This window comes from Pongo abelii, chromosome 7 (genome assembly GCF_028885655.2).
Source record: "Pongo abelii isolate AG06213 chromosome 7, NHGRI_mPonAbe1-v2.0_pri, whole genome shotgun sequence".
Taxonomy (NCBI): domain Eukaryota; kingdom Metazoa; phylum Chordata; class Mammalia; order Primates; family Hominidae; genus Pongo; species Pongo abelii.
In genome coordinates, this window is record NC_071992.2 from 19,310,680 (window position 1) to 19,330,449 (window position 19,770).

General features: G+C 39.7%; 1 protein-coding gene across 4 annotated transcripts in view; it reads left to right on the top strand.

Moving 5' to 3' along the window:
- The window catches only part of SLC7A2 (solute carrier family 7 member 2), a 101,629-nt gene that overhangs the window by 76,320 nt on the left and 5,539 nt on the right, over positions 1-19,770 (top strand). For 3 of the 4 annotated variants that reach the window (XM_054561235.2, XM_063726523.1, XM_009243561.4), the window contains 8 exons: positions 3,541-3,706; positions 5,179-5,312; positions 6,644-6,866; positions 9,357-9,496; positions 13,126-13,228; positions 15,158-15,363; positions 16,770-16,936; positions 18,419-18,527. In XM_054561235.2, the coding sequence (XP_054417210.2) occupies positions 3,541-3,706; positions 5,179-5,312; positions 6,644-6,866; positions 9,357-9,496; positions 13,126-13,228; positions 15,158-15,363; positions 16,770-16,936; positions 18,419-18,527 (1,248 nt within the window). Of the gene's footprint in view, positions 1-3,540; positions 3,707-5,178; positions 5,313-6,643; positions 6,867-9,356; positions 9,497-9,742; positions 9,880-13,125; positions 13,229-15,157; positions 15,364-16,769; positions 16,937-18,418; positions 18,528-19,770 lie in introns of all 4 variants that reach the window. The other variant, XM_063726524.1, reaches the window with a different exon arrangement.

Here is a 19,770-nt window from a genome sequence, read left to right on the forward strand (position 1 = left end):
TCAGTATTGTAGCATAGCGGTTTTAAGAGGCACAGGAATTCGAATAACCAGATTGCAATCCTGCTCTGCCACTCACTCCCTTTAGAACATAGAACAATTTATGTAATCTTTCCTTCACTCATACATAAAATGAGGGCATAAGTGTCTGCCTCCTACAGCCTTCTCGTTTGGTTCCTAGTAAGCACTCATGTGGTAGCCGATTTTATTTCATAGGCATAGCTCTGTCTCCTTATATTTGTCTTAACTCTTTGAATATTTTCTTTTCTTGAGATGGAGTCTGACTCTGTCGCCCAGGCTGGAGTGCAGTGGTACTGCAACCTCCGTCTCCCGGGTTCAAGCGATTCTTCTGCCTTAGCCTCCTGAGTAGCTGGGACTACAGGTGCCCGCCACCACGCCTGGCTGATTTTTGTATTTTTAGTAGAGACGGGGTTTCACCTGACCTCAAGTGATCCCCCCACCTCAGCCTCCCAAAGTGCTGGGATTACAGGCATGAGCCACCATGCCTGGCCACGTTTTCTATTTTGAGTCTCCTTCCTACCTGCAGTCCTGCTTATGCCCATCAAGGATTGCCCTAAGAGTAAAAACCGTGTCTGTTCCTACTTCTTACTTGCTTTATTTACCCTGGGCAGTCTGCCTCATGCTTTCTTGTCCGACCTTATCTCTGTTTTCTCCCTTGTTAGAAGAGTGAGACAGAAATATCTTTCTCTTTTGAAATGTTTACTTGAAAATTATATAATTTTTAAAATAGCTTTACCCTTTAAAAAGTGAGTCATTAATTAAATGTTTTATATATGGATCAGGATAAGAACATGAACCAAGTGCATAGATCTAAAATGTTTTGCATTTTGATTCTAATGTCAAGAGAAATTGCACCAATTGTTTTTCAACAAAGAATTCATTTTTGTTTTGGTTTCTAAGCAGTCTAGCTTAGAAATAGAAACCAGTCTAGCATTAAATTATTTACATCATATTTTATTTAGGGATCATTTTAATGAACTTAAAATATTCAACTTTAATCTCTAAATGATGAAAAGCATGTAGCTGTGACACAATTATAACGTAGTTTAATTCCACGGCAAGACTCAGGTCTTGGCTTATTTGTCCTGTGTTCATTCACCATCATATCTTTCCTTTAATTATAGGTGAAGCTTATGTTTTAACTTCGTTCTTAGAATCTCTGAAGATCAAAACCTCCTATGTAAATCCCTATTCATATCGTAACACCAAATGTCTTGTTACGTGAAGCGATTGTTCTACTAAAGATACATGGGAAGTGTATGCTTCGTTTAGATGAGATATTCATTGGTGTCTAATCTGCCGGTGGGACATGAGACCTCAGAGTAGACAATGCATATACGCTGTTGGGAAACTTACATGAAATATAAAGGTGGCTTTGTTATTCTCTGAGGTATATAGCAGTAGTTCCTAACCTAACTTACAATTACAGAGTCAGGAATTGTGCTGACCACACAGCTTTCCTTTATATGGTTAATATATGATTCTAGGAATTACACAGGTAGAAGAACAAAATTCAAGTTCTTTCATCTGTGCTTGGAAAAATTCTCTTATTTGATGGTGGGTGGTATAGATAATGGGGAAGAAACAAGTAAATCTGTGGCATCATCTTTTCACAGCAATCATTTGCTCAATGGTAAAAGATAAACTTTCTTAGGTCCATAATTCAAATCTTATACCAGATGGGTTAAAGATATACATATGATAAATATAATTAGAAAAATACTGGAAGGAAACAAAGTAGATGTTTTGGGTTAATGTTTAAGAGTTTTTTTTCAAGGTGGAAACTAAAAAGTGAAAATTTATTTTTTAGTCTAATAACTTTTCTACATGTACATAATCTGTTGTACATGGCAGGTAGAGAGCTTATGGCATTAATATATAAATAAATTTTATAAATCAATGTATTAGTCCATTTTCATACTGCTATGAAGAAATACCCAAGACTTGGTAATTTATGAAGAAAAAGAGGTTTAATGGATTCACCGTTCCACATGGTTGGGGAGGCCTCACAATCATGGTGGACGGTGACGGAGTAGCGAAAGAACGTCTCACAGGGTGACAGGCATGAGAGCATGTGCAGGGGAACTGCCCTTTATAAAACCATCAGATCTCATGAGGTGTATTCAGTATCATGAGAACAGCACAGAAAACCTGCCCCCATGATTCAGTTACCTCCCACGGGGTCCCTTCCATGATACGTGGGGATTATGGGAGTTACAATTCAAGATGAGATTTGGGTGTGGACACAGCCAAATCATATAATCAATATGAATAGAATATCCTAATAGAAAAAATAGATACTTTAAATTGAGCCAAACTTTCCAGAGAATATTTTGATAATAGGAACCAACAGTCCATATCTTTGATGCAGTATTACCTTGCAGAAAATTATTGTAAAGAAGTAAATGGAAAGTGTAGAAAGATATTTATAAAAGAATTATTATGTCAGTGCTATTTATAATTGTAACAAACAAAGAGTGATCTAATTGTCTATAAATAAGGGATGAATTAAAGTGTAGTACCTCAATATAGTCAAAGATTAAGCAGCTGTTAAAAATGAGATTATATATTTACTGGCACAAAAGAGTGTGTGTGTGTGTGTGTGTGTGTATAAAATTTGGGAGGGAAAAGCACGGTTGATCTACTTTATATTTTTTATGTGTCTTCAAAGTACTTGAATAGGAAATTGATCACTTTTACAATCAGAATATAAAGCTGTTAAAATGAGAATAGGTTTAACAATTTTTTTTGGCACAATTGAAGAATTTATGTATTTTGTGTGCATGGCAGACATATGTTTTAGCGTTTACTTTTAAAAAGTTCGCTACTGGGCCGGGAGTTGTGGCTTAAGTGCCTGAAATCCCAGCACTTTGGGAGGCTAAGGCAGGTGGATCACTTGAGGTCTGGAGTTCGAGACTAGCCTGGCCAACATGGTGAAACCCCAACCCTACAAAAAATACAAAAATTAGCTGGACATGGTGGCACACACCTGTATTCTCAGCTACTCAGGTGGCTGAGGTGAGAGAATTGTTTGAGCACAGGTGGCAGAGGTTGCAGTGAGCCGAGATCATACCACTGCACTTCAGCTAGGGAAACAGAGCGAGACTCTGTCTCAAAAAAAGAAAAATAGTTTGCAACCATTTACCTTGAAATTAGATGTTACTTTACCTATCATTGGCTATCTTTAGATGTTACTTTACCTATCATTTACAACCATTTACCTTGAAATTAGATGTTACTTTACCTATCATTGGCAAAGATGGCCAAAGTTACTAGATTTATGTTTCTTAGAAAGTGTGATGTCTTCTATGAGCATGACCTGCCTCCAAAATTGAGTTGGTTGCATTCAGAAGACGTTTCAGAATTAGGTAATTAACTAATGAGTAAGAACTAGCGGTAGAGGTAGATGGAAATTATAGACATGAATGCTGGTGAAATAATATCCCAAAGCCGTGTATTTGCCTCAAAATGCCATTGCCTTTCCTAAAGCTAAATAAAAATTGAAATGCCCTTTTTCCATAGGTCTTTTGTCTTTTGGAGTAAAAGAGTCTGCTTGGGTGAATAAAGTCTTCACAGCTGTTAATATTCTCGTCCTTTTGTTTGTGATGGTTGCTGGGTTTGTGAAAGGAAATGTGGCAAACTGGAAGATTAGTGAAGAGTTTCTCAAAAATATATCAGCAAGTGCCAGGTAAAATATTTGAGGGTTTTTTTTCTCCTTTTTGTTTAAGAAAATATTTTAAATGGGTGTATTAGTTCATTTTTACTCTGCTAATAAAGACATACCCAAGACTGGGTAATTTATAAGGAAAAAGAGATTTAATGGACTCACAGTTCCACATGGCTGGGGAAGCCTCACAATCGTGGTGGAAGGTGAAAGGCATGTCTCACATGGCGGCAGACAAGAGGAGAGAGCTTGTGCAGGGAAACTTTCTCTTATAAAACCATCAGCTCTTGTGAGACCCACTCACCATCACAAGAACAGCACAGGAAAGACCTGCCCCCATGATTCAACCACCTCCCACTGGGCCCCTGCCACAACACATGGGAATTGTGGGAGCCACAATCCAAGATGAGATTGGGTGGGGACACAGCCAAACCATACCAGATGGCATATGTGGGTTTTCTTCTAGAGCAATGATTCTCAAATTTCTTGCTTCTGAGACCCTTCTGAGAGGCTGTTCCATTCCAAGACCCCTCTTCCCAGACTCCCTTCAAACTTAAAGGTATAGGTGTGCTCCCTGTGGAGCAACTGTGTGAACCCATGCAACTGCTGGTTCCCAGCCTCAAGCTCTGCTCCGGGTTTAGGGGAAGAGCAAGGGAAGATCATCACCATTGGAAAAACTTGATCTTTTCCCCCCCAGCAGTTTGCTACCACTAAATAACAATGAGTATTTTTGAGTCCTGCATCCTTTAGTTCTTCCTTCAGGACCACCATTCAGTTTTATTGTATTCTCTTAATGCTTTAGTAATCTTCAGACCTTGTTTTTTGGAGAATGTTGTTAGTTGCACAAGCTGACATAAGATTACACAAATATCTACTGCATGGAATGGAGTACACCTGTATGTTTTTCTTGACAGAGGTTGTTTAGTCATTCCAATAAGGGAAAAAATTGGTATCCTATAAACTTACATAGTTTTTAACATATAATAAAATATTATATTCAATTTCATTATTATCAATCAAGACTAGGAAGTTTTGTTTCATGTTTTTAAATGTCTTCTTAAGGAATGTTAGAGACATGTACTCTGCCTTACTCGATGCTTTATGAATTGAAGAATGAATTCTCCTAAGAATAAGCATCCATGAGAAGAAGTTTCTGGTCTTTGTCCCAGAGCATGGCTCATATGTGGAATCTCTGCTCTCAAAATCCTCCCTGGCTGTGGGTTCACGTGGAGCAGGTCTGGGGCTTCTACATGTGCTATCAATCAACCTGTAATTGGGTGTCAGTGACACAGGAGGGTCATTGTTAGGTACCATTGTTAGTGGCACCACCACATTCTGTAGCACAGGGTGAGAGAGTAAGGTTTCAGTTTTATGTATATCAGCTTCAAAGAGCTAATAAACACAACCACCTTCCAAGGATATAGTCTGAGACAAGTCACCAAGAAGGAGAGTTTTCTGTCAAAGTGACTTTCCAATGTGTTTGTTCTCTTTCTTAGAGAGCTATCTTCTGAAAACGGAACAAGTATCTATGGGGCTGGTGGCTTTATGCCTTATGGCTTTACAGGAACGTTGGCTGGTGCTGCAACTTGCTTTTATGCCTTTGTGGGATTTGACTGCATTGCAACAACTGGTAAGAGCAGTGTCTTGGCTCAGTGTAGAATGGGTGTTCCTTGTCTTGCACGAGTACCCATGTGTGGCAGCAGAGGGTCCAGAAAAGAGAGAGGGATTTGGGGTAAGAAGGGCACTAGTTCCAGGCCCAGCTGTGACACGTGCTGCCGATGATAAAAAGAAAGAATGCAACTCTCTGCCCTTGGTTTCCAGTTGGTAAGTTTGGGAGAGCAATTCCTACTCTTCAAATAGTAGGAAGATTACCTAAAATAATGCATATGAAAAATACTTTGCAAGCTGTTGATTACTTTATAAATGTTAGTCATTATTACCATCCCTAACCTTCAGTCCAGAAGTGCTGTCACATGGTCCATACATGATGATCATGTTCTTAAATGGTCTCTTTGTTAGTGGGAGAAAAAATATTGTGTCAGTTCTTCCTATGTTATCTTATACAACATCATAATGATGACAGAGTCACTCTCTAAATGCCTCCTCTATTTTTATGTCATGGTATGGCCATACAATTGACCACATTTTGAGTATTCATTCTCATTAGTGTACAAAGTATACTGTTTTTTAAATTGAAATTAGAACTTCATACAAATAGATGAAATAACTTCATCCAAAGCCTTCATACTTAAGGACCTACCAGTGGCACAGCAGTCATTTAATCTCTGTAGATGAATCATTTTCCAAATGGATTAAGACTGCTATTCTATCGCTAAACACTTAGTAGTGCTGCTATGTTGTGGGTTTTGGTTGGTTGGTTGGTTTTTTTCTTTCCTGGAGATAGGAAACTGACTGGCATGACTTTTCCTCTTCTCCCTCTGGGAATCGGATTTTTATGTAATAAGAAAGTACCTTCAAGAATAAAGGAAATTTCATGTAAAACAGATGGATCAGCTGGGCGCGGTGGCTCACGCCTGTAATCCCAATCTTTGGGACATTGAGGAGGGTGGATCACTTGAGGCCAGGAATTAGAGACTAGACTGGCCAACGTGGTGCAAACCATCTCTACTAAAATAAAAAAATTAGCCGGTGTGGTGGCGCACACCTGTGGTCCCAGCTACTCGGGAGGCTGAGGCAGGAGAATTGCTTGCACCAGGGAGGCGGAGGTTGAAGTGAGTCAAGATCACGCTACTGCACTCCAGCCTGGGCAACAGAGCAAGACTCTGTCTCAAAAATAAGTAAAATAAAATAAAATAAAATAGATGGATCAAGATAAGAAAAGAAAAGGGACAAAAGCAGAGAAGAATTACCCTGGAGAAGAGGAGGAATTTTGCACAATTTAATTTCTTTACCTATTGATGTTTTATTAAGCATACACATCTTTTGTTTATATTTCCTTAGGTGAAGAAGTTCGGAATCCCCAGAAAGCTATTCCCATTGGAATTGTGACGTCTTTGCTTGTTTGCTTTATGGCCTATTTTGGGGTCTCTGCAGCTTTAACACTTATGATGCCATACTACCTCCTCGATGAAAAAAGCCCCCTTCCTGTAGCATTTGAATATGTGGGATGGGGTCCTGCCAAGTATGTCGTCGCAGCTGGTTCTCTCTGCGCCTTGTCAACAAGGTACATTGCATTGCCTTTGGGACAGGGGCTGTTTGGGATTCTACAAAGTAGTCAGTGTCTAAAAATTTGCTTTTGTCCATTTAAAAAGTATCCTAATAGAAACAAAATATTATGCAACTTTGTATTTATTGGTTAGCTTGCTCAGAATTTCCATATAAAAATCTTAAAGGATAAACTCCCCTGCTGTTAGTTCAGAGTCAGTTTTTTAAGATAGTGATGGTCCAGGCTTCAGTAGAAATATATATGGCATTGATACACACAGACACACACACACACACACAAATATATCTGTGGCACGTAGTCATGTATATATAGGCATTATGAAACTTCAGGATTCTTGTCCTAAAATGTTTCTCTGTTGGCTTTGGTGATACTTGTAGTTCTTCAGACATCTGAGAATGTATGTACAGACCTTGCATTTGCTACACTCTGTTCGAGTAATACTGAGCCTGTGTGAGTGGACACTTATGCTCTGTCTTTTAAAAATATAATGTGCTTTTTATTGTGAAACATGGAGACTTTTTCTTCTTAGCACCAATCAGAGTGAAGTTGGTCTAGAAATAGAAATGATCACTCTTAAATAAATGGTGGAAATTCATATAAATATGTGAAGAGAAAAGGGTCGTTGAATCCCAAGTTTTCAGATTTTCAGTAGCTGCTTGTTTGAATACTTTAGAACTCGTTTCCCAGGATTCCTGAGCTATCCTTATTTCAATTAACATATGATTATGAGTCAGATATTTTGTTCTGGTTTTTTATCATGCCACACGGTGGAAGAGTCTTGCAAAGAGAAAATTAATCTTTTTGCGAGATTAGTAATTTTTTCACTGAAAATAAGGTTCTGAAAGTCTGAAACTAGAAAAAGAAGTCTTTTAATGTAATTCACCAGCCTAGCTTTATTTTTCCCCCTCAAACTCCCTTTTATTTTCTAGTTAAGACAATATTAAGTAGCAATTAGACACTCTTGGTTTCTCAGCCATCTGCTAGTGTTGAGGTTTATTTATTTATTTGAGACAGGGTCTCGCTCTGTCAAGCAGGCTGAAGTGCGGAGCATGATCATAGTTCACTGAGGCTCGAACTCCTGGGTTCAAGTGATGTCCCCAGCTCAGCCTCCTGAGTAGCTAGGATACAGGCATGTAACACCATACCTGGTTAATTTTTTATTTGTTATAGAGAGGAGGTCTCGCTAAGTTCCCCAGGCTGGTCTTGAACTCCTGGGCTCAAGCGATCCTCCCACCTCAGCCTCCCAAAGTGTTGGGATTACAGGCATGAGCCACCACACCCGGCCTTGAGGTTTATTTTGAATAGCTTCAAGTAATTTCAAAAGTCTGAACTGTGAAGATACCATGCCAGCATGGCCTTAGAAGGGATGGACAAAGATTCATCTATGGCCAAGCTCAAAAGAGCCTTATTAACGATAAAGAAGGGCCAGGCACCGTGGTTCACTCTTGTAGTCCCAGCACTTTGGGACACCGAGGCGGGAGGATCACTTACAGCAAAGAGTTCAAGACCAGCCTGGGCAACATAGCAAGGCTCGGTCTCCACAAAAAATTCAAGAAATTAGCTGAGCGTGGTGGCATGCGCCTTTAGTCCCAGTCCCAGTTACTTGAGAGACTGAGGTGGGAGGATCGCTTGAGCCCAGGAGTTTGAGGGCACAGTGAGCTATGATCGTACCACTGCACTCCAGCCTGGGTGACAGAGTGAGACCCTGTCGCAAATAAAATAAATAAATAAGAAGGATTTTTAAATAAAATACTTTTTTTTGTTTTCTCTTACATGGTTATTTTTCACAACTAAATAATGTGTGAAATGGTGCAGCTAGTAAACAAAAGTAATTCCGAACATCTCAAGCAAAAACTGTCTTACTAAACTTCAGCTGCTAACTTTTCATTGTGACCGCCTCTGTATACTACATTTACATAAATTGATCTTCTTTGCCTTTTTCTACCTTGATTATCTGATGATGCTGGGGATTATTACTAACTTGATCCAGGATCAGGGCATATGAGAAAAAATACTGGCACAATAAATGTAAAAAATATATCATTATTGAATAAAGGTTGCAACTATTGCTTATGAAATAAAATTACGTAGTCTTTAATTACATATCAAATTAGTAATTTTATTTTCTAAGTTGTTGCTGCTAAAAATGTCTTAATATTGGTTTGGTTAAGTCTTAATTATTTAGTTTTAATTTGGTAATAATTGTGGGTACACACAAATTACTTGCAATATTGTTTTTAGTCTGATAATTTTCCTGGGCACTTATCTGTAACAGAATAATGAATAGCACAATGGTAAATATTAGCAAATTTTTTAAATGCCCTATCATAGTGCATTTAAAAAATAATGACGTAATTGTTAATATAAATAATATGACTTCATAATTACAACTGTCATGCTGAATATTATACAATTATTTTATTTCCGTTCGGGGATGTAATCTTGCATGAATGTTTGCCATACTGCATGTGTTTGCTTTTTATTCAGTCTTCTTGGATCCATTTTCCCAATGCCTCGTGTAATCTATGCTATGGCGGAGGATGGGTTGCTTTTCAAATGTCTAGCTCAAATCAATTCCAAAACGAAGACACCAATAATTGCTACTTTATCATCGGGTGCAGTGGCAGGTGAGAGAGAGTTGACTTTTCTTAAGAAACGGGGGATCTTTTTCATCAAGGACTCTGCATTAAAAATACAAAGCTAGGTGGTTTTCTGTTTTGATTTACAAGAAGTTCAGTCACTTTTTTGTCAGTGTTTCCTATTTTGAATTTTCTGGTTCTGCATTTTCGTGTGTCCAGTCTTTACCTGTCTATATGTGTCTAGAATAATCCTTAAAATAACTCACGTGTGGATTTTGAATTTTTCTGTTCTAGTCTTCTGGGCTCTATGTTTCCTTTACCCCGAATTCTGTTTGCCATGGCCCGGGATGGCTTACTGTTTAGATTTCTTGCCAGAGTGAGTAAGAGGCAGTCACCAGTTGCTGCCACGTTGACTGCAGGGGTCATTTCTGGTAAGCTTTACAAACTTAGGCCTCTTGAGCATTGGACTGGAACATTTAATTCGCATGCATGGACTTATAAAGAGGGTCTGCATGCTGTGCATGTAAGTTAAAAAAAACAAAATCACTGATAAAAATTAGTCTACAAGCATTGGGATTAACAGGTGAAAATTGCGGGGGTGGTGGTATACTGAAGTTCATTCTTAATTGACCCTTTGGGATTTTTTTTTTTACTGTTTTGTTATTTTAATCTTTTGGGCTCTAACAAATGTACAAAGGGTTATAATAGCTCTTCACTAAATATTATGAATTGCTTTTCTGATGAACTAGCACACAAAATTACATTATTGATATGTAAACTTTTGATTAAGGAATTCTTGCTTAATTTTTGAAATATTAATTTTAAAATAATGATTCAATTTTTTGGTCTAGGATATACATCGAATATTGCTAAGGGGCCATAGGATTTTTTAAATGCTAAGCTTTATGCATTATTAATAAGAAATATTCAAGATGATTTATGCTTGGCCCTTGTGATCACCATCCTCAGTGTGGTGGGCATCCTTGCTTCCAGGGCCGTCGCAGCCATCTAACAGTTACGAACATACATATCCTCTCCAACTCCATCAGGAATCTATTTTTCCTTTCAACAGTTTTGGTACTTAAATTATGTTCAGAAAATCCAGATTGCTAGTCTTTTGGCACATCTTAATATCCACGTAAAACATCTTTGACCAGATCCTTATCTCATGCAGAAAATTTCAGTGAGATTCTAGATCCAGACAATGGCCTTAAAGGTACTGTTACAGGAAGCAAAAGAAAGACTTTAGCAAGCTTTATACATAAAATAATGAACAACCTTGGCACTAGAAATTCAAACCAAAATGACAATTTTGTTGAGGCTCTGAATTGTTAGGAAATTAGGTTAGAAAAAGCTAGTGCTTCATTCTGTGTAAAATGGAAATTTTTCAGGGTCAGAATGTATTTGTTTAAACACTTTCACTTTGTAAACATTTTCTTATCAATCTGGCCCTTTCTTATACTATGTTAGAAGGTCAAGTCACTTATTTTCTCAGGCTTAGATTTCTTCCCCCCTAAAATGAAGGTTTGCCCAGATGATGTGAAGCCCATTTTATTTTTAAACAACACATGATATTAAAGGTAGTTTATAAATATTTTTTGACAAAGAGTCATACATTTTATTTAACTCATAAAAAATTTTCTCTTTCCAGTAAAATACTTGCCAGTAATGATCTGGAATTTTTAAAAGCTTATCTTTCTCTATTCAGAAAGAATTTAACCTGGTGGCATGTTAAGATATTAAAATTAATAATTAAAAGAAGATAATTATAATAGACCACTTTTTAAAATGCTCTAAAATATTTTTGTTATTTTGTACTCCCATACCTTACTTTGCTTGTTTTTAACTTGGATCAGAGAGCTTGTGTGGACAATTTATCATTTTCTTCTCTCTTGGCTACCTTATTTGGCTCTCTGTGATTTTTAAACATAACAAAATTGTAATAATCTGATGTATAAGTGTATGAGCAATGAATACTTTTCCTTCTTTTTTTTTTTTTTTCTTTGAGATAGAGTCTCACTCTGTAACCCAGGCTGGAGTGTAGTGGCACGATCTTGGCTCATTGCAACCTCTGCCTCCCGAGTTCAAGCAATTCTCCTGCCTCAGCCTCCTGAGTAGCTCTGATTACAGTCACGTGCCACCACGCCCAGCTGATTTTTGTATTTTTAGTAGAGATGGGGTTTCACCATGTTGGCCAAGCTGGTCTCAACCTCCTGACCTCAGGTGATCTGCCCGGCCTGGCCTCCCAAAGTGCAGGGATTACAGGTGTGAACCTCTGTGCCCAGCAAAGAATTTTCAAAGTGAGGCATACAGTGTGTTAAAAGAAACACTGTGATCTTGTAGAAGGAACATGGGGCTGTTGGATGAAGGGAACTCTGCCACTGACAAGTAGTCGTGGCCTTGCTAAGTTAGCCTGTCTCTAAGATGGGGATAATCCTGTTAGAAAAACCACTCACAATTGCTGAGTTTGGGGTCAAAAATTGTCAAATCCAGCCATTTTATATGCCTAAACGTAAATGATTTCCCATCTCATAGGATCATTGACTCAAAGGTAAAATGAGATCACAGAGATTTAAATCTTGTAGAGGGATCCGAAACATCATGTAAATGGAATGTGATGTTATCTACTTACTATGACAGGGAAAACTATATGCTAAATTCAAGTTAATATTGTCACTATTTTGATGTTTCAGTGGAGAAAACAGTTGCTTAGTGGAAGTTAAGCTATTTAACTGTTTAAAGTATGTTTTGTCTCTTAATATTTTGGGATTTGGTATGCAGGACCAGAAATTGATCTCTCAGATCTAGTAAGTCTACCTGGAATGCATGGCTTTAATCGTAGTAGAATTTAGCCTATTTCAGAAACATAATTTAATTGAAAGTTATTTTACTTTATTTTATCAGAATTACTAAAATAATTTTGAGTCAGGCTGGGCACTGTGACTAACACCTATAATCCCAGCATCTTGGGAGGCCAAGGCCAGTGGATCACTTGAGGCCAGTTCGAGACCAGCCTGACCAACATGGTGAAACCCTGCCTCTACGAAAAATACAAAAATTAGCCAGGTGTGGTGGCGCACGCCTGTAGTCCCAGCTACTCAGGAGGCTGAGATATGAGACTCGCTTGGACCAGGGAGGTGGAGATTGCAGTAAGCCAAGATTGCACCACTGCACTCCACCCTGGGTGACAAAGTGAGACCCCGTCTCAAAAAAGAAAAAAAAATTGAGTTGTCTATGATATAACTCAGTGCATATGGAAACTAAAGTGATTATATAATATCTATAATGAAAGCACCTTCTGTTTGAATGTTTTTTTGTGGTTTTAAAAAAGGAGGTAGCCAGTGTTTCCTAGAAGTGTTTTTCTTCTGAAATATCAAAGACAGTGTTCTGTCACGTAATGTTTTCACTCTTTGTCAGGCCAAATATTTTTTATGTAATCCAAGTAGAATGTGCCTTGGGTAGTTGCTAGAGAGCTGAGGGTTTTTGAAGTCCTATCAGCAGTTTATATGACGTAAAAAACATCTTATTAACTGTGAGATATATTTTCTACACTCTGGTTGACTTATCCTTGCTACTAAAACGAAGTGGCAGTCAGATGTCCCTGACTTGAACGTTAATAACTGTATGGAATTTCCTCCTGGGCCGTTTACTTCACCATTCTTTTCTTCTCCCCCTAGCTTTGATGGCCTTTCTGTTTGACCTGAAGGCACTCGTGGACATGATGTCCATTGGCACACTCATGGCCTATTCTCTGGTGGCAGCCTGTGTTCTCATCCTCAGGTGAGTCACCTGGTGGTTCTACAGGGTGTACCGTGCATGAGGGACTCTGGGAGTGAGAAAATGAGCCCTCACTCTCCTGGCTTCCATGGAGCCAGCAGTCTCACCAAGGTGAGAGGTCACATCTATCAAAATAGCAATGAAAAGTGGAAGAAGCGTATCTGGTCTTTAGCAAAGAATCAAATGCAAGTTGACCATGAGTGATATGTTGGCCTGATCTACATGAAAGGCAATTTCTCATAATGTCTAACGACACTTAAAAATGCTATGCCTTTTGTTCCATTGATTCAGTTGTTAAAATTTTTGTGCTAAAGATTTAATCAGAGGCACACACAGATGTATGTAAAGGATGTTTTTGGAAAAGGTAATTTACAATAGTGAAAAAATGAAACTAAGCTGAAGATCACTAGAGGAATGGTTAAATAAATGAGGCTACATTTATTCACTGAACTCTTGTACAGCAAATAAAATGGTATTTAATTTTATGGAGAAATTTATCCATTTCAGGATATAAAACTATTGTATATATAGTGTCTGAACTTATTTAAATAATAAATTTTCATGAAGAAATCATATATGCCCATATAGACAACATATGCCTGGATGAAATTGTACCAAAGTGCTAACAGTGATTAACACTGGCTGATGGTATTATGGCTGGTTTTGAATTTCTCCTGTATACTTTCATGTATTTTTTCTCAGTGAGCCTATTTCTTTATATGGAGGGAAAATGTTATTTTCAAAGATAAGTAAAGTCTGCCCAGAAGGAGAAGAGGCCACACTGAAAAGCCTGGGGCAGTCACTAGGAGGAGAAGCAGGCTTGTATTAGTCCATTCTCATGCTGCTAATAAAGACATACCCAAGACTGGGTAATTTATAAAGGAAAGAAGTTTAATTGACTCACAGTTCCACGGGGCTGGAGAGGCCTCAGGAAACTTAAAATCATGGTGGAAGGCGAAGCAAACGTGTCCTTCTTCACATGATGGCAGGAAGGAGAAGTGCCAAGCCAAAGGGGGAAAAGCCCCTTAGGGCATGGTGGTGGGTACCTGTTGTCCTAGCTACTCAGGAGGCTGAGGCAGGAGAATCACTTGAACTCAGGAGGCAGAGGTTGCAGTGAGCTGAGATCACGCCACTGCACTCCAGCCTGGGCAACAAGAGCGAAACTCCGTCTCAAAAAAAACATAACAAAACAAAAGAAGAAAAACCATCAGATCTCACGAGAACTCACTTGCTATCACGAGAACAGCATGAGGGTAACCACTCCATGATGAAATTACCTCCCACTGGGTCCCTCCCACGGCACGTGGGGATTATGGGAACTACAATTCAAGGTGAGATTTGGGTGGGGACACAGCCAAACCATATCACGGCTGATGTCTTGATATAAGCTATACAGGAGGAGGATAAAATAATAAAGGAAAATGGCATGCAATGGGTGTAGAGGTGGCAGGATGGTCAGATGAGCTTGTCTGGGTTTAGCTAGAACAATCGGTAGGGAAGGATGAGGCCAGAAAGACAGACTGTGATGAGGCCTTTGAATGCCAAAATGGTGACTGCATTATTTTATAGCTGAAATTTACCCAGAGTTTCTGTGCTGTTTTCATGAACCACATTTGCTTTGGACATAGATAATTTCAGAATAATCATTCTTTTTTTGTGATTGCCTTACTTTACAATTTCACTTTCTTGTGCCATCTAATATATGACTCTGATTAGGTGACTCCTGGGGGAAATTTGGGTATTTTGCTGCAGATGTTTCATCAAAAACGTTTGTGGCCTGGCTCATCATGCTCTGGGACTGGAGTCATAAGTGTTGATTTACTCTACACACCATCACTCTGTATGATGTCTTACTTAAGGTTTTAGGTGCTGGTTTCACTTGGGCCAAATGTCTATTTGAGAATAAAGACATAGATGTTTGTTTGGGAATAGGTACCAGCCTGGCTTATCTTACGACCAGCCCAAATGTTCTCCCGAGAAAGATGGTCTGGGATCGTCTCCCAGGGCAACCTCGAAGAGTGAGTCCCAGGTCACCATGCTGCAGAGACAGGGCGTCAGTGTGCGGACCCTCTTCTGCCCCTCCCTTCTGCCGACACAGCAGTCAGCTTCCCTCGTGAGCTTTCTGGTAGGATTCCTGGGTAAGTCTTCTTCTCTGCTTACATTGTACGGACCCAGAAGATGTGTGTGAGTAGAGCTGGCATGATGTGAAAGAGAACAGAGAGCCTCACATTGCCCTAGAATATATTAGCAACCACCCTGAAATTTTCACCTAAAGCATCACCAGTGGTTGAGATCATCGTTATATTACCTGTATAAATTTATTGTGTCTTGATAATTGAACAAGAGAGGAAGGAATACTTCAAGACGAGAGTGACAGAAGTACAAACTGGCACATTCATTAGAGGTTAGGATGCCCTCTGGGTGAAAGCAGCAGGCCATGTACCCCTGCCAATAACCTGACTGGAACCCGATAGAATTGTCCAATAATATAGAAAATCCTTGTTTGTTTACCCACAGTTATGTAATCATTCATATTTTCAATGACATTTATTGAACATCGCCTGTGTGCCAGGCACTCCACTGGGCACCTGGGGTGTCAAGAGAGGCAGTCCGTACTCTCACTGGGCTTTACAGGACAGGATGACTGGTGGCAAGCAGGGAAGCACAGGCTTCTTAGAGCAAATAGGAGGTGCCCCTAGAGCAGACTTGATGGTCAGAGATGGGGTGGTGATGTCATTCTCCGAAATAAGGAGAAAAGATGCAGATGATATGTTATTTGTATACATTAGCAGTCTGTATTAGTCTGTTCTCATGCTGCTAATAAAGACATACCCGAGACTGGGCAAATTATAAAGAAAAAGAGGTTTAATGAACTCACAGTTCCACTTGGTTGGGGAGGCCTCACAATCATGGTGGAAGGCGAAAGGCACATCTTACGTGGCAGCAGGCAAGAGAATGATAACCAAGCAAAAGGGATTTCTCCTGATAAAACCATCAGATCTCGTGAGATTTATTCACTGGCATGAGAACAGTATGGGGGAAACCGCATACTGTTCAATTATGTTGCACTGGGTTCCTCCCACAACACATGGAAATTATGGGAGCCACAATTCAGGATGAGATTTGGGTGGGGACACAGCCAAATCATATCACAGTCCATGTTTACAACAGCTTAAAATAACCAGATGTGCCATTTCCCATTTGAAAAAAGGGAATTAACCACTCTGACAGCATCCTAGTCTGAAAGTAACCAGTGAGGACACAGATAGCACATGGGTAGATAATGCCAGTCAGTAACACCAATAAGGGCGGTTGGCTTCTAAGGAGGGGAGGGTAATGAGTAAATAAGCAATGGTTCTTAAACCCTTGCAACTGGACGTCTCTCCTCAATGAAAAAGAAGAAAGGGCAAGGCGAAGACTCTTTGTATTTCGCCAAGTAGATGTGTACAGAACTCATTGTTGTATCAGAACATGCTGTTTTTCACCAAGAAGTCTGGGTGGAGCACGGTGTACTGACTGTGTTATCTACACATCTCCCCTGCAGCTTTCCTCGTGTTGGGCCTGAGTGTCTTGACCACTTACGGAGTTCACGCCATCACCAGGCTGGAGGCCTGGAGCCTCGCTCTCCTCGCGCTGTTTCTTGTTCTCTGTGTTGCCATTGTTCTCACCATCTGGAGGCAGCCCCAGAATCAGCAAAAAGTGGCCTTCATGGTATGTGTAATGAGGATCAGAGACCCAAAATACTGTGTTCATTTTCTCTGTATAATTAGTTTGGTGAGTTTTTTCTTTTTTCTTTTCTTTTTTTTTCTGGAGATGGAGTCTGTCTCTCTGTTGCTCAGGCTGGAGTGCAATAGAGCGATCTCGGCTCACTGCAACCTCTGCCTCCCGGGTTCAAGCACTTCTCCTGCCTCTAGACTCCCCAGTAGCTGGGATTACAGGTGCACACCACCACACTCAGCTAATGTTTGTATTTTTAGAAGAGACGGGATTTTACCATGTTAGCCAGGATGGTCTCGAACTCCTGACCTCAAATAATCCACCCACCTCCGCCTCCAAAAGTGCAGGGATTATACGTGTGAGCCACCATGCCCTGTTTATTTTTGTATTTTTGTGGTGACAGGGTTTTGCCACGTTGTCCAGGCCGGTCTCAAACTCCTGACCTCAGGTGATCCGCCTGCTTCAGCAACTTCTAATGTGGTTAGCCAGTGAATGAGCGTGTCAGAATCCTTCGATATGTTCCTTTTTGTACAGAATTCCTTCTACATTGATCCTCTTACTGCCTTTTCAAAAACGGGTATGTTCCTATCACAATGTTATTATATATAATAGTAAGCAAATTTCATGTTAAAGAAGCTATAATATCAGAAAAGTAGGGTGAATATTTTGTTTTTAGAAATTCACTGCCTTCTCATGAGAACTTTGTTCCCACCAAAAGCCTTTCCTCTTGGGCTGGTTGTAGTGGCTCACACCTGTAATCCCAGCAGTTTGAAAGGCCCAGGCAGGAGGATTGCTTGAGGCCAGGAGTTCAAGTGCAGCCTGGGCAACATAGCGAGACCCCATCTCTACAAAACAAACAAACAAATTAGTTGTGTGTAGTGGCTCATTCCTGTAGTCCTAGCTAGTCAGGAGGCTGAAGTGGGAGGATCACTTGAACCCAGGAGTTCAAGGCTGCAGTGAGCTATCATAGTATCACTGCACTCTAGCTTGGGTGACAGAGTGAGACACTGTCTCTAAAAATAAAATAAAACTAAATTAAACATTAAAAAGCTAAGCTCCTCCACTGCAAGTTAAACTATCCTGTCCCATTTGAGCTAACCGTATACTGGCTTGGGTTTGAAGAGGGCTTCCTGGAAGGATGTACCTGGGATAACTATATGTATCCCACATTTCAGAGGTCTCCCCTGTGTGTGTCTAAATGAAATCAGTAAACCCCAAAGAAAGCTAAATCCTAAAACCAATATTATTTTGATGGTGCAGGTGTTACTGAATCTGATAAATCCCCTGTTGCCTTGAGCTTTAGTAAATACTCTCAGATGTGATTCTCCTTTTATGGTCTATCTAGAAGCATGGTTTTAACTGTGGCTGACGTGGTGTGAAAGTATATATGCCAAATTAATTGCCGCCCTGTTGAAATAACTTGGGGAATATGCTTCGAAATATGAGTATATTGAAAAGGATTGTTTTCCCCCTCAGGTTCCATTCTTACCATTTTTGCCAGCGTTCAGCATCCTGGTGAACATTTACTTGATGGTCCAGTTGAGTGCAGACACTTGGGTCAGATTCAGCATTTGGATGGCAATTGGTAGGTCTTTTAATGTTGGGTTCTCTTTCCTATTTCATGTGCTGTGATGAGAGAAACACACCCTCTCCCCCATCCTGGGAATAAAGGCTTTTTTTTCCCATTTCTTTCTTTCCTAATTCTTAGGGATGTCTGAGTGCTTTTCCAGATGTTTTCAGATGCCTTTTTAAGTCAGTATCTCCCACTAACCCTGTAGAACCATGTAGGCTCTATTTCCTTCAGCTTATGGGTGAAAAAAATGAAACCCAGAAAAAGTCATTTTACATCAACCCAAAACTCACAACCAATTTTCTAAAATAGAACTAAAACAGCAAAATGCCTACATGTCTGCAGTGATCTTAGGAGGGTACTTAAAACATTGCCTCCTGATCCCTACACAGTCAGTGTGGCTGTTAACAAAGAGTTGCTTTGCACACAGTTCTTTGGACTCTCCTGGTGACAGTGACATGTGTAAAGCATGTCCGTGTCCCCTTTGTTAATACAGGGTGTACTTTCTAAAATATCTGACCTTGACTGTGATAATTCACCACTTGTATTTAGGGTATAATTTGAGACTTTGTTCCACGTATCATTTTGTTTAAAGTACAGTATTGACTTTTAAGAACATAAATTAAAATTTTTCCATATAAACACTGAAAAACTTGTTGAGAGCAAAATACAATCTATCAAGTTTGGGTCTTCACAATAGAGAGGCACATTCTACCAGGAAAATATTGATCAAGGACACCTTCTGTGGGGTATCTTGTATTTGCATTTCATTCTTCTAAAGCAGCGGTCCCCAACCTTTTTGGCACCAGGGATGGGTTTTGTGGAAGACAATTTTTCCATGGACGGGGTGGGGGATGGTTTTGGGATGAAACTATTCCACCTCAGATCATCAGGCATTAGTTAGATTCTCATCAGGAGCATGCACCCTAGATACCTCACATGCGCAGTCACTTCTATGAGAATCTAATGCTGCCCTGCTCTGACAGGAGACAGAGCTCAGGTGGTAATGTTGACAATGGGGAGTGGCTGTAAATAAGCTGTAAATGCTAGAGACTTTGCTCGCTCACTTCCTGTTGTGTGGCCTGGTTGCTAACAATAGTGGTCTGTGGCCCAGGGGTTGGTGGCCCCTGTTCTAAAGTACTACAGAAAGGAAAGAGAAAAACTCTATTAAGTTCTACATTTAATTCTCCACCTCAATAACTTAAAAGTCATTTTCTGGCATACCTGAAACATTGATTTTTTTTTCCCGCCCCAACAG